Here is a 14,709-nt window from a genome sequence, read left to right on the forward strand (position 1 = left end):
CTCCTCCATTTCTATGCCTGGATCTAGTTTCTCCATTTCTATGTCTACAACTGGTGCAAGCGAGGGACAAACTTCAGCCTCGTTCATTGGAACGGAAGCGCCCGTTAGATTATTTCTTTTTTCACAACACGATGAGGGATACGCTAGTCTTTTACAAAAAATTGCGGTTGGAAATAATGGATGGATATTTTTTTTTTTTAAATCACAAAGGTAAGCTAATTTTATGGCATTAAAATAAATCCTTAGATCCTTATAACATCATATAAATGGCGGTAAAAGAGTTAACTTAGTACCAATAAAGAAAAGTTTGCCCATGCCTAACCCATGCCTGGTGAAGATAAACAGACCGACGGGTTCTCACTCAGAAGGGGAATGAAATATAAGCCGTACCTTCATAATGTCCAGCCTCTCCTCGTCACATCGGACAAACACGCTGGAGGAGGAGGAGAGAGGCAGAGAGGTGGAGAGGGTGACGGCCTCCTGTGCCAGGCGGCGGGCACGAGCAGCACTGTTGGCATCGCTGGCATTCTTCACCTGAGACATGTAATGGTAGTTGACCTTGAAGACCAGCTTCCCATCCTCGTCCTCAGAGACCATCTCAAAGGTGTCTGCCGAGCATAAGGAGACCAGAGTGACTCACTGCTATTAGTAAAGCTGTAGTTACAACTGGAAATATACTCATGGGCCACTGGCTGTCACAAGGGGGGGTGGGGGGGAGTGGGACTGAGTTACTAGGGCCCAAGGTGGAGGGGCCTAAATTATTTGATACTTTAGCTATTGAAAAATAGCAGATATACAAGCTCACAGCGTGGCACCGAGTGCCGCGCTGCGAGCTTGTAGATCTGCTATTTTTGAAAAGTCGGTAAAATGTGTTAAAATCTTTGAATATACAGTATGTATTTTTTAAGCGAACATTTGTAACTCAAATTTTGCTTCTGGCGGCTCCCTGGAACTGAATATTTTGAGATGGAGATCCATGGCCAAATACATATAATTTTGGGGGTCCTTCACATGAAAAAGTTTGAGCACCACTGACATAGGAACATACAGTAGGTCTTTCCAAAAAAATCACGATTTTTCAAAAATAGCAGATCTACAAGCTCGCAGCGCGGACTTGGTGCCGCGCTGTGAGCTTGTATATCTGCTATTTTTCAATTGTTAAAGCACAAAAATAATGCGTAATAATGTGTTCCCAGTCTAAATGGGTTAAACCCCCTCCCCCTATGAAGAACATTCATGGGGGGCCCGCAGTGAATCCTTGTACCCAGGGCCCAGAATTTGGTGCGACACCCCTGACTGGCTGGACAGAGGAGTGCCGCACCAAATGTAGATCCAATTTTAGGGTTTTGGATACAGTTTGTTCTAATATCGTGCTCACTTCCAGGAACCCAGACCATCAGCAGATCCATTGAAAACAATCTGTACTTTCTTTCACATGGATTGGGATTATCCACCCTCCAGTGCGTTCTGAATTTTAGACTATGGTGGCCTCTAAACAATTCAAGAGGGGGTTGACATTACACCATCTCCCCCTGTCTTCATTTTAAATGAGGTGTCCCAGTTACACCTGACATGTACACAGAAGCGTCTCATCTTTACTGGCCTAATGACAGCGGCTCATTTTCATATATAGTATATCTAGAATTATCGACTGCACGATTACTTTGAGTCACGGTCACATAGGTTTCACATTCAAATAGTTAAAATAGCCTAAAAATATCTACCCCGTCATCTCTCTCTGTCTGCATTTGTTCAAATTTGTTTGTGTTCTCCTCAGACAGTAGCAAACCAGTTTACAGTTGTGTCACTTGCAATTACATTACACATCAGGCAGCTTGCAGAATCAATTGTGTCACAACAAAAGTCCTCAATCACTGTGCAGTTGGATTGGACGTGATTGGACAGTGTGTAGAGGAAAGGGGAAGAGGACTGTCTAGTCTTCCTCTTTCCATTTTGAATGGCAGGAAGGCATTATGGTAACACATCACAGTGGATGGGACAGAGAGAGGCACAGAAGAGAGTGAAGAACAAAGAGAGACGAGAGGTGGGGATTGAGCGGGTGACTTCACTGCTTCAGGCTGTGTGTGCACTGAGGAGGAACTGCCTGACATTCAGCCTCAAATGAGCACAGACACCCGTGTCAACGCTATGTCTAAATATGTCTAGCCCTCTAAAATCGTATGTATTATGTAGGGGTGAGGTGGACATTTGTGTGCATAATACATGAAAACACGTATACAAACTCTATGATAGGCGGAAAAACTCACCGAACTGGAGCTTCTTCATGGCAGCGACAAATTTCTCCTCTAGGGAGCGTAGAATGGCCAGGGGTTTGGGCCGGGTAGACACCTTCTTTGAAGACTCTGCCAGCTTCCTCTCTGATGGGGAGTGAGAAAGGAAAGGTTAAGAGAAGGAAAATATAACAGTGGAAACAAATCACTTCAGTCTTCAGGGTTACTGGCCACAAAAATATAAAATTAATTAAAATAAAATTATGATTGTCACACAGCAGAGTTTAAGTGTGCTGGCTCCATTGATTATAGTGTTAGTGTTCCGTCATGGTAGCCGCTCTGTGTCCGGAACGGATAAGTGATGTGTCTAAAGTAGCCCAGGCATCATGAGCACCAAGAGTCTTAGGAGGCTGGCTGAAGAGCGAGTGAAGAGTGAGTGTATGTTAAGCCTACTTGTGATCAGGTCTCAGACATCAGGGCCCTTACAATTTGGACAAGTTTATCTGAGTGTCAAAATCAGAGTCAGACTTGTCAAACTAATTAAAATCTATTTTTTGACACTAGTTCTTCCAACTCATCCAGTGTTCATAATCTAGGAATTGAGTTGGGTTTGGGGTCACTATACTTAATATAATTCCTATACAAACATTTTCTCACAACACGCTCACCAGTTGTATCATGTGGAATGCACTCTTTCACTGCACCCTTTTTTCCTTGCACAGGCCTGCTAATACTGTCCAATCACGTAGAAGTCATATCATCATTCTTTCTCCTTTTAGAATTCCTTACATCGACCAATTAAACTGCCATTATTAGGGGAATCCACTGCAAACCCGTCATTCCTTTAAAGTGCAACTCCTATCGACAGTCGAAGTGCGTGCAAGACAAATGATAATGTTCAACGCCCACCAATTCTCTGTAGCAATAAAACATAGAGAGGGAGGGTTGATGGGACGGAGAGGAGACGAGTTAATGCATCAACATAATTAACTGTCTATATATAGCACATTTATGGCACTCAGGGCCTATGGCTCTCCATACTGTTACCTGGGACATATGTACTTACCGTTAAATTACTGGTGCATTTAACTGGCCCTATTATGGTCTAAGCGAGCGGCACACATTTAGAAGGGAAAAAAAGAAGAAGTAGCCGTGAAGGCCATCGATATTGTCATTTATTTTGCGTGTTCAGCTGCCATGTTGGCCCAGGGGGTATCGACGCTTCGGGGGAATGCTTCCCCTTCCATGCTCAATACTGTCCTGCTCCTGTCCAATTGCAGCTCTTTCCTTGGCCATTCCTTAAAGACTAAGTACTAATTAAACAATTAAGCATCTGTCCAGACTCCAGGCACCCCCACCACAGTGCTCCGCACGTCGGAGGACACCGAGGCCGTTATCACATGGATTTCTTTATGCAAAGTGACAAACACATTGATCTTCATCTGCATCGCCCTCCACCCCCAACCTCCTCCTTCCCACCCAAGTCTCCACCTCAGCGATCACTTGGACAGCCATTGATATGTGCCGAGCACAGACGTCTTGGGGGGTAATTAATAATGTGTACTGTATAGCAACAAGGACGTGGGGGAGGTAAAACGCTCAATCATATGTTGGAGGCGTTATCGATGGCCTGTGCTTTCTTTGGGTGAATAATGCCTGCCGGGTGATTCTCCCTCTCTTGCTGGCTGACCAATGGTGTGTTTTACGACCTAGGCGCCTCGTCCTCGACCACTCTTCTAAACCCGGCTGTTGAGGCTGCACTTGTAGGGTTTGTCCGTTTTCTCCATGTGGTCATGGGAGGATTTAAGGGAATATTGCACTGGCAAGGTAGTCGATATTTTGGGGATTCAGAGGTGGCCAATTAGATACTCAACACGACGCACGCAATGGGTTATTTTTGCAACAAAACACCGTCATATGATGAAATATGAAATAGGGCTTAAGTAGTTAAGATGAAACAGAGAAGGGTTCTAGTCAATAAAGACAAAGGGAATTGGGATTTTGTTTTTTTTAGAGCTAAACTTAGAGACCCATTTTCTTGTCCTTGTGCCACGAAAACAGGACAACAATGACAGAGGGAGAAAGGGGGAGGCAAAAAAACAGAATAATATGGGAGCATGTTGTAAAGATTCAGACTGATTTAGAAGACGGGTAATAAGTGCTGGCTGAGTGCCAATGGATTTGTGTGGAATAGATCACCAGCAGGGACGTGCTGGGCCCCTGATTCAGCCCGGGAAAAAGAGTTGGAGGGGCCCTCATTTTTTGTTGTTATATTTCGTCGTTGTCGGGTGGAAACCTTATATGTCCAAAACCGTTTGTTTTGTATTTATCATTTTAATAATGATTTAAACTAGTGAAAACAGCCGATCTACAAGCACACAACGCCTCGCACCGCGAGGCGTTGTGTGCTTGTAGATCGGCTGTTTTCACTACGTTTTCACTACGGCCTTGTATGATGAAGCAGGGCTTTGCTTTGCAAAAAAATGTATACATTTGAAACTTGGAGATACAAGGTTTCTGCCCGACAGTGACGATTTACTTTGTTGGCCGCACAGGCCCCAAAATGGAACGAAGGCCGACTTTTTTTTTTCTTTTTTTTTTCTTTCTAATGGCCGGCCTGGACCGGCCGTTCGGGAATTGTCCCGCTTTTCCCAATGGCCAGCACGTCCCTGATCACCAGTGGACATGATGACCTTGTCACATCCTCTTTGCCTTTGAAATTGGGACTGGAATGGGTTCAGTGTCGTCCCTTTTATTGGTCTGGGCATTTCTGAAACAGGATGTCTGACCTTCACATACTGTGTGATGTCACACAGGAACAATCCCACACACCAGGGAGAGAACATATTCTCCCCTTCCACCATGTTTTCTTTTCGTGCACGGCATTAAAAACCATATATGCTTACAGACAAGAATTGTTTCTTTTTATTTGTTCATCGGTGTATAAAACGGCGATTTCTATGCAAATATCAAACCACTGTGAAGCAGTATAGTATAGTTTTTAAACCTTAACAAGTTTTTCTAATAAAGTTGTTTTTGTCCTGTTAAGCGGCTTTGAGAACCTAGAAAAGTGCTATTTAATTCCTATGTATTATTATCATATTTAATGATGAAATTAAGAAAGTGGGGAAAAGTGCCTTCAGTTAAAATTGCGTGCAGCGTGCGTACGTATTTGTCTGTTTAAACGCCACAGTATTGACAAGCCAAGTTGGATCTATTGTGTGTGCGTGTAGTGTACCATGGTTGGCCTGCCGTAGGCTGGTAGTAGCAGCGTAGACGATCTCGGCTGTTCTCTGGATGTCCGGCACCAGCAGGGTCAAGCCCTCGGGCTCTGCGTCCGAACTGTCCGTCTTCACCACACCTTTGCTCTTGTCTTTCTTTGACCTGGAGGAACAAAGCAACGTAATCAAGACCCATTTTTACAAGATACAACGCATCACAATGAGACCTACGTACATTATCATGGTGCCTAGAATACTGTATGACCCTGGATGGATCATGAACCATTCCTTATTGACCAACACGCTTATGAAATAATAACCATAGCACAGTCCCCCATGTACAGTCTTGCACACATATACACTTGCATTTTTTATGACGCGTTGTGTGTGCAAAGCCTTCAAGGCGTGATGAGAAGAAAGAGAAATCTACCTCCAGTTTCTGATGGACAGAACCGAGGGCCCACACCAGCACCTTCCACTGGCCAGGTAACATGAATTATTTATGAACTTTTATTCAGCCTTATAGCAAAAATAACTTGTATTTATACTCCACCACCCATTCCGAGTTCATTGCTTTCAACTAACAATGTTTTAAAATGCCAGGCGTTCCGTTGGATTCTGTGGGCACATTGAGAGGAGGCTGGCGGGTCAGCGAGGCGGTGACATTATGTCTGACCCTTTAAGATTCTGGAAGTCAGCCAAGCTCCCCTCATCCTAGAATACTTTTCTCCAGTTGAGGATGATGTCAGTGAAGGTCTTCTTTCTTCACCCCTCCCAGAAACTAGATTGGTCCTAATTCCCTGTTCTTGTCCAGACACACACACAGAGGCTAGTTGGGCTAAGCCCACACAGAGAGGGACTGCTGAATAAAAAGCTTGGATATCAGTCTCAGTGACTGACCATTTGCCCTCTGGTTCTTCTTTCATTAAAGCCCCTGTCTACTCTGTGTGTGTGTGTGTGTGTGTGTGTGTGTGTGCGTGTGTGCGTGTGTGTGTGCATGCGTGCGTGCGTGCGTGCGTGCGTGCGTGCACTTCTGTTTATCAGTTAGGTCACTGTGTGATGACCTATGAAACTTATTTTTGGACAAAGATTATTTGCTGTTAATATAGTACACTTATTTTGTAATAGTAAAAAAAAGATGAACAACAATTGTTTTGTTTTACCTTCATAGATACATTATGGAACATTACCTTATAGCTAGCTTGGTCATTAAAAGAGCCATCTTGGGTGTTTTAGTAACCCCGAGAGGTTACAAAATGTAACATAACAAGAATGCCCTCAGCTCATCCGATGACAAGCTGCCCATTAGAAACCGAGATATCTCTTGTGCACATAGAAAGTGTGGCTAAAGAATGGCACTAAACAAGGCCACTGAGGTCACCAAAGGCAATAGGGCTCATCCTCCGGGGAGCTTGAAGGTACACATCAAATGCCAAGGCAATCCAGACAGTATTAGTCAAGATATGTTGTTTGGGACTAAAGTGACGAAGGTATGGAAAGAGCGCCAACAGCAGGGCTAAAAATACCTACTTAATGTCTTGGGTCAGAAAAGTCATTCTAAGCTCCTTAACACTGGGAGGTATGGGAAGTAATGCAAGTAAATGTATGTGCTGTACGCACAGTGATGTTGCCAGGGAGTGAACAAGAACTCCGGCAGCAGGAGACATGTCTCTACGTCAGGCCGTGTTTAGATCACATCTCTCGTTTTAAATATTGACTCCTCGGGATGGGAGCTTATGCAGTATTGATGTGATTTCTGGTGTATGTGTGTATAGGAGGTGAGAGAGACACGGAAAGATGTGAGTGCAGCGCAGAGAAGGCCTGTGCAGAACAGAGACCCAAGGTTTGGAATATCCACTCCTACACTCCACATAAGTGCCTCAGGTCTGCCGCGGCTTCCCCGAGCACACGACAATAGCTCTGGGGGCCTGGGGGTACTAGTGATGGATAGGAAGAGAGGGGTTAAGCTAATACTGCTTCTGTGGGATGCTCAGGAGGACGCACAGTTTCCTCCACTCTTTTGGGCATGAATAATGAACAGTCTCAGTCCAAGCTCTGTGACACCCTAAAAAGGTCCGCTGAGGTCTTATTATATTACATCAATCAACGCTTGCAGAGGGCAGGACGGGCAAAGCATGGCGAGATGGGGCTCGACCCAGGACGGAACCCGTGGGGGAAGAGAGGGATGACTAGAATGGTACCGATGGAGGAGCACGGCCCATCCCCCCAATGCATCTACTGGTCCGTCCATCAGTACATGCATGACATGTTTCTTTCTGACACATTTTCAGAACAAGCTGTTTACCACACAGAGGCAGGACATAGAACTTAGAACTAAACTCATATCATATGCAGACTAGGGCATTCACCAAATATTAGAATATTCAAATATTCGAATATCAAAGTCACTATTCGACGTTGTTCACCGAAGTCAAATATTCGCTTATATTATTTTATTGTTTTCTCTTTAAAAAAATATATAGTTTATAAAGCTTGGCTAGATAGGAAGTCATAAGAATGAGTTGCCAATGCCCCTGGTGGATGAATGTGTTAATGCTCTATACCAGGGGTTCTCAAACCTTTTTAGGCCGTGACCCCCAAAATAAACATATTTGAACACTCTGACAAGGACTTGGAATTGTAGATTACATTTAATGTGACTCGGTTCTGCAGATAAATATTGTGAAAATAGCAGTAGTAGATCGGCTATTTTCACAATGTTCGCCTCTTGCTTACTTAATATTTGACAGTTTGGCCAGTCCTGTTGAATATTCGACTATTCGAAAACTTTGAGGTTGAATAATTCGAATACTAAAAATCACTATTCGTGAATGCCCTACCCCCCCACCCCCCTTCGAAGCCAGGCGACTCAAAACCAAAACGTACAATAAACCTGCTGTATATTTCATGCACAGTACCTGAGGCGGTTGGTGTACGTGTCCACGCAGGTCTTCATCTTGGCCAGCAGCATGCCCACGGAGGTCTGTCCCTCGGAGCGCTCCTCCTCCTCCTCCTCGTCTTCCTCCTCCCCGGACAGGGGCAGGAGTAAAGGCACCAGGGCCGTGCAGGTGGAGATGGCCCGCAGCAACTCTAGCAGTGCCCGATACAGGGGCACGTGGCGCGCCATGTCCAGCACTACAGAGAGAGAGAGGAGGGGGAGGGAGAGAGAAAGAGAGAGGATAAGAGAGAAAGGGTCAGCCGGGGGAGGAGCAAGGAGGAGAATACATGAAGGGGCGGGAGCCTAGGGCTGTCACAATTATTACATAATCGTCTAATCGTGATTATTTTACATTATCGCAATTATTTTGTCATAATCGTCATAATCGTGAATGTTGAAAAATGTCCGAAATAGTGGAAATAGCAGATCTACAAGCTCACAACGCGTCGCTTGTAGATCGGCTATTTCCACTATCAATGTTCTTTTTTTAAGTATAAAGTTGTCAAATATGTCAGTAATTTCTTTGTATATTTAGGTTATGTGTCAAATCTGCCATGTGCAACGTCAAAGCCTAAAAGCCAAACAGAAATGTAATTGTCATTGACAAAAACACAATTAAATCGTTAATCGCCAATTATTTGAGTGACAATTAATAGTCATGTAAAATGTCATATCGTGACAGCCCTACGGGAGCCCTCTCCAAATAGATCTTCACCGCATCCATCTGGAAATATAATACAAAAATAAAATGCTGATATATCCAAGTTTCTGACAGGGCATCAAAGGATGTCAGCTGAACACATTTAAAATACCCTGGATAGACAGACCGACTGACTGGCCACAAAACGCTTTATAGTGCAATAAAATACCTGATTACAGATAAATACAATAGAGTAAATACAGCACAAATATTTTGAGCCTTTGTGCTATGAATGCCCAAGTATAGTCTGCGGGAGCAGGGAATAACTCTAGAATGCAGGGACAAACAAAATAAAAGGAATGACTTATGGATGGCAGATTTTAAGCTGTACTAAACATCCAGAAACAAAAATAACTCACAACAATAGGTTTAGGCCCAAACAAGCTTTAATTTAAAATCAGAATTTGATTGTCCCCCGAAAACTGCAACCCAGCTGAAAGCCTGCAACGAGTCCAGCCTCGGCTTAATTCAATATCTGAGAACATGAAAGAACATTAGCAGAGCACTCACTTTGTGGCCTCATTTGACCCCGTGTGCGTCTAAAAGTTTAAAAACTTTCTTCGAGGGTGGGGTGGGGCGGGTGGGGTGGGGGTGGAGGAGGTGGGGAGGCTCGGAGCACACAACAACAAAACATCTGTGCTAAGTGATCAGGGGAGCCGTGAAGAAGGGCAACACCAGATTGCAGTGAGATTGCACTCAGCGAGGAGAGATAAGAGAGGGAACGTTGTGGAGGAGACTAGAGATGGATAGTAGTCAGCACTACCGAGCTGGTGAAAGGGGATATTAACCCATTTAGAACGGGTACACATTTTGTGTATCATTATTTTATGCTTTAACTATTGAAAAATAGCAGATATACAAGCTCACAGCGCGGCACCGAGTGCCGCGCTGCGAGCTCGTAGATCTGCTATTTTTGAAAAGTCGTGAACATTCGAATTTTGACCCGATTCTATAAGTGTCTTTTGAATTCCTTCTAATTCTAGGCCTAAATGGGTTAAACATTATTAGATTTCCAGGAATGGACTAAATGACAAACGACACGCTAGGATAAGGAGCAGCCCCCGAGGCGGTCAGAGCGCCTCCGCGAACTCAATTTAGACTCCCCACAAACAAAGCGACGGGGGTGGCCCATGTTTCACCACACTTCACGTACCGCCCTCCTCCCTCGCCCGAGTCAGAAGTGTCCTGTGGTTTTTGCTGCCTCGAAAAATGAAGCTGGGATGAGGTAGTCAGGAGGGCGCAGAGGGAAGCAAATCTAAAGTAAAGCCTTGGAGGGCTTTTGGCAGCAAGTCCCAATTTCTCCAAATACAAGGCCGAATCGAATAAAAAAAATGTTGGGGGTGTCATTTTCGAGAAAGTAGGACGAGCCAGGCGGCATGATAGATTGGAAAATTCAGCCAGGCTAAGCTATGGACAAAGAGAGAGAGAGAGAGAGTGTGTGAGTGTGTGCGTGCGTGCGTGCGTGCGTGCGTGCGTGTGTGTGTGTGTGTGAGTGTGTGTGTGTGTGAGTGTGTGTGTGTGAGAGAGAGAGAAAGTGAGCAAGGTAAGTGAGAATTAGGAGATTGTCCAGATGCACAGAGAGAATACAAATGAGAAACAGAGCAGAAGGAGAACTAGTTGTAGGTGTGTAGGAGACTTTTGTATTTGTGTGCATCTAGAGGCATTGGAATTTAAGCTTAGGGCCGAGCAACAAAACTGGGTGTGATCCTGGTCACCCCAATAATTACTTGCGTCAGCAGAGCGCGCAAGTAATGCGTTCGGCTGCGCATGTATGTATGTCGGTGTCCTTCTTCTTCTTTGTTCTTTGTCCTTCTTGTGTGTTTATGGATGTCTGTATATGTGCACTGTCCTTGTTTTTTGTTTTATGTTGAGAGTGAACCAAGACAAATTCCTATCAACTTGTTGACATGGCAATAAAGTTATTGAATCTTGAATCTTTAAGCCCGTAGCCCAATCAGGGACCAGCATTTCTGGCAACGTCGTCATTAACAGCCAATGAGGGACCAGCATTCCTGGTGAAGCCAGTGGTGAGCGCACCTCATGGCGCACTCTGCTGGCACAAAAGTAGGCCACACATGGCCAACTTGTGCACAAGACGCAAGTTGGCACCTCAACAGAGTGCAGTTCTAGTTACAAAATGTATTTGGATGATCACTACTGTCCGAGTGGGACTGTGGGAGCGAAGAGCACTGAGTCTGACATGGTGCACAATAATGCACAATAATCTTATCACATTTTTTGTTGTTAAAATAAATGTTAGATGGCTCTATATTCAGTAGTCACTGCAGTGGGTTTCAACACATGGTCTGGGGACCACCAGTGGTCCTTGAGGGGGTTACAGGTAGTCCCCAGCTAAATGGAGTTGGTAACCAAATGGACCAAATGGATCTTTAACTCTAAACATCTGCATTACTTGATATTCAAGAAGTCTACACAGAATACAATTACAGAATGTAGAAGAATTGTTTATTGATCAATGTTTCCCTGTTTTCTCTCCTATGGTACCACATGAATACAGCATGAAATTGTGGACAAAATCCTATCCAATAATAACAAAATATTCTACGTATTGGCTCTGAGAGGCTAAATCTCTTCAAATGGTGGTTTGTGGCTCAAATGCCGAAAAAATAATGGTCCGTGTTTGATCAGTAACATATTTAGACGGATACCGATTGTGTTCAATCAAGACTCAAGAGAGAGAACTCATACAGAATAAATAATTGGAGGTCGATGAAATAAAATATATAAGCGGGCAAAACTGGAACCGAAACAATAAACTGATAAACTGATTTGATGAAAGTTTGTCAGTTAATTAACTGGAAAGACAGGGAGGCCCAACTATTACTATCAGAATATAGAGTTTTAACTTTTTAACCAAAAATCTATTTTATTTTGCCCCATAAATATCACTTACAGCACTTTTAAGATCGGGAGTACTTAATGGTGGTTGTCCAGAACCGCAGATACACCCAATGTTGACATCAGGGATCTCCATATGGGCACAAAGGAATATTATATAAGCTGGTGGGGCATGCATTTGCTATTTGCATCTTTTCCAAGTAAGCCGGTGCCCAGCTTGAGACCCTATTCAGTTGACCTAGCTCCTTTGTGATGCAGACAGGGATGAGTTAAAGCAGCAGAGGATTTCCCTGTGCATGATCAAAGGTACAGCCCTCTACTGAGGCTTCCCCTAACCTAAAACCCAAAGATGACGATCAGAGTTATAAAAATAAAATAAAAACTATTCAACACTTCAAACAAGTATATTTTTTTCTTGATGGCACAAATTTGTGGTCAGCCTACGAGATGCATGGACAATCTGCCCCGTCACTATATAGGGGTCATGTTAAAAACACTTTTATGTACTGCAAACACACAAATATATGAGCATTTTCAAGTCGTATTTCCCACTCTTCTGGTTCATGAGTAAACCAACAATACTCAACGACCCACAAACCCCATTACTCAGGCATTCTATGGGGATCGTCTTGTGAATTAAAGTTTTCCCACACCGTGAGGAAAACCCGGTTAAATGAGGACGTGCTTCTGGACTCTGTGGTCAAGGACATGACATTGTTCAACAGCAGTAATGGCAATACAGTCAAGAACACCAATAGAAGGAAACGGCAAAAAAAAGCAGTTCTTTAGCAACACGTTTAAACTAAGGTCCAGGGTTATTTCCCAAAAGGCCTAGTATTGGTGACATTCTCACAAAATGTGGAAAACCTAACATTAATCTTGACTGCCATGAATTCTCCAGCCTTTTCTAACAATACAGATGGTACACTATAGGTTAAAATAATTCAAATAAAAATACGAAATGTACAAAAAGGCGATCAAATGTGTCAACATCTAATATTGACATCACAAAAAAGTGTTTGTGTGTGTGTGAGTGCATGGCTAGCAGTTAGAATAGGGATGGTATTACGTTTTAGAAAGGATGTACCAAATTTAGCAGCGTATTTCTTCTTGGGAACGGGTTTCATCCATTTTCAATTTTCAGGAGCAAACAGAGCAGAGCACGTTTTAGCGAGTGCAGTGACATCAGGCAGGGTTATTTGCACAAGTTTGGCGCATTAAATCAGGAAGTCAACAGGAGAGAAATTACCACGCTGTAGCACAGTGGGAGAAGGGGTTAAAAATGGGGAGACTGCCGCTAGAATGGGAAGTGTTGGCAGGTATGGGTCTGTCAAGCCAGACTTTGACAGACCGAATATGTACCGTAAGCTATATAATTTTCTGAGAAAGGCTGTCCAGTGTGTGCGTGTCCCATGTCCCTGCCTCTGAGCACCAGCCTCAAAATGGATAGTGCAGCCCTCGTCTGTGACTCCTGGACTATTTTACATTTATATTGAAATTCCCAGCTAGCTCTCTAACGTCCCCTTCCCAGCATCCCAACAACATTGACCTCTTTGGGGCTTCAATCTGCTCTCCAATCCTTTACTTGGATAGTGCCTGGCACGGAATCCCAATCCTTCCACTACCAAATACATCTATGTAATTACCATGAGGGTCCGCAGTAAAAGCCATGATTGATGTGAGCTGTGTCACTGACCGCTAATGTGCACGATGTTGGTGTGTGTGTGTGTGTGTGTGTGTGTGTTTAAGAGTTCCTCCTCCTCCGTGTTTCAATGTCAGACTTTGTCTTGCACCACATTATCCCTCAGACAGTCCACCCTGACCACCTTCAACCACAGCCCCCTGTGCCATCATTTCATTTAGAATCTTAAGACAGCGTAAAAGCCACAGGAGACTATTGAAATAGAAGTGTGGATAGTAGATCTTTTTTAGGACTAACACTCCCCCCCACCACCCCATGGAAAGAAAATGAGAGATAACACATTTTATAACAGGACAGTGCTGAATGCTATGGATGACAAGGGAAGGCCACAGGACTGTATAACAACATTCATTCTACCATGAGCTAATGCGGCACCGCGGTTGTCTGGCATAAGAGAAATATTCTCCTCCTCATCTAAGAGAAAATAATGTGTAATGTCACAAGAAAGGTCAAGAAACAAGCTGCTGATGATGCCTTTGCCAAATTGGTGCTGCATCTACTCTTTTAAATAGAGCGTCTGCAAATCTCACTTGGGACCCAAAAAGCAGAAACGGACAACTTAACAATCTATCATCTATGTTACCTTTTTTCCCATCCATCACAGAGAAGTCTAGATTATTGGTGCTGACCTACAGCCTTTATAGTGGTAGAAACAGAGTGGCTGTATGTGTTTTAGGGCAAACTGGGGGGCCACATAATAGGTGGGTACTGCATAAAGTCGTGGTGGATGCACGGTCTGATTGATATTTAAAGCAGCCTCCAGACTTGAAAAGGAGTGGTGATGGTGACTCAGACTCGCTGGTGTTAAAGGGTCCTTGAAATAAAGGTGTTGGGCTTTTAATGTTTCCCTGTCCACCCACGTAGCCACAGCTTGCACACAATCAATTGCATCACCGAAACAGAGTGGCAAGAAGTTGCATTTAGAATTGGGATGTTAATCATCTAAGAACACAGGTATATTGCCATGCCACGTTCAGGCTGACAGTGCCATTATTGTGCAAATTAGAGGCAAGAAGGAACATAGAACTCCTTCCTTCCAATTTGTATTCGTGTTGTAT

At 43.8% G+C, this 14,709-nt stretch overlaps 1 protein-coding gene across 19 annotated transcripts in view; it reads right to left on the reverse strand.

Annotated features, from left to right (window-relative positions):
• The window catches only part of birc6 (baculoviral IAP repeat containing 6), a 174,522-nt gene that overhangs the window by 29,074 nt on the left and 130,739 nt on the right, over positions 1-14,709 (reverse strand). For all 19 annotated transcript variants that reach the window (XM_080741078.1, XM_080741077.1, XM_080741087.1 and 16 more), the window contains 4 exons: positions 8,371-8,587; positions 5,470-5,615; positions 2,268-2,378; positions 391-608 (listed from right to left, as the gene is read on the reverse strand). In XM_080741078.1, coding sequence (XP_080597204.1) covers positions 391-608; positions 2,268-2,378; positions 5,470-5,615; positions 8,371-8,587 — 692 coding nt within the window. The remainder of the gene's footprint in view (positions 1-390; positions 609-2,267; positions 2,379-5,469; positions 5,616-8,370; positions 8,588-14,709) is intronic.

The sequence above is a fragment of the Nannobrachium achirus genome (assembly GCF_963921795.1).
Source record: "Nannobrachium achirus genome assembly, chromosome: 13".
NCBI lineage: Eukaryota > Metazoa > Chordata > Actinopteri > Myctophiformes > Myctophidae > Nannobrachium > Nannobrachium achirus.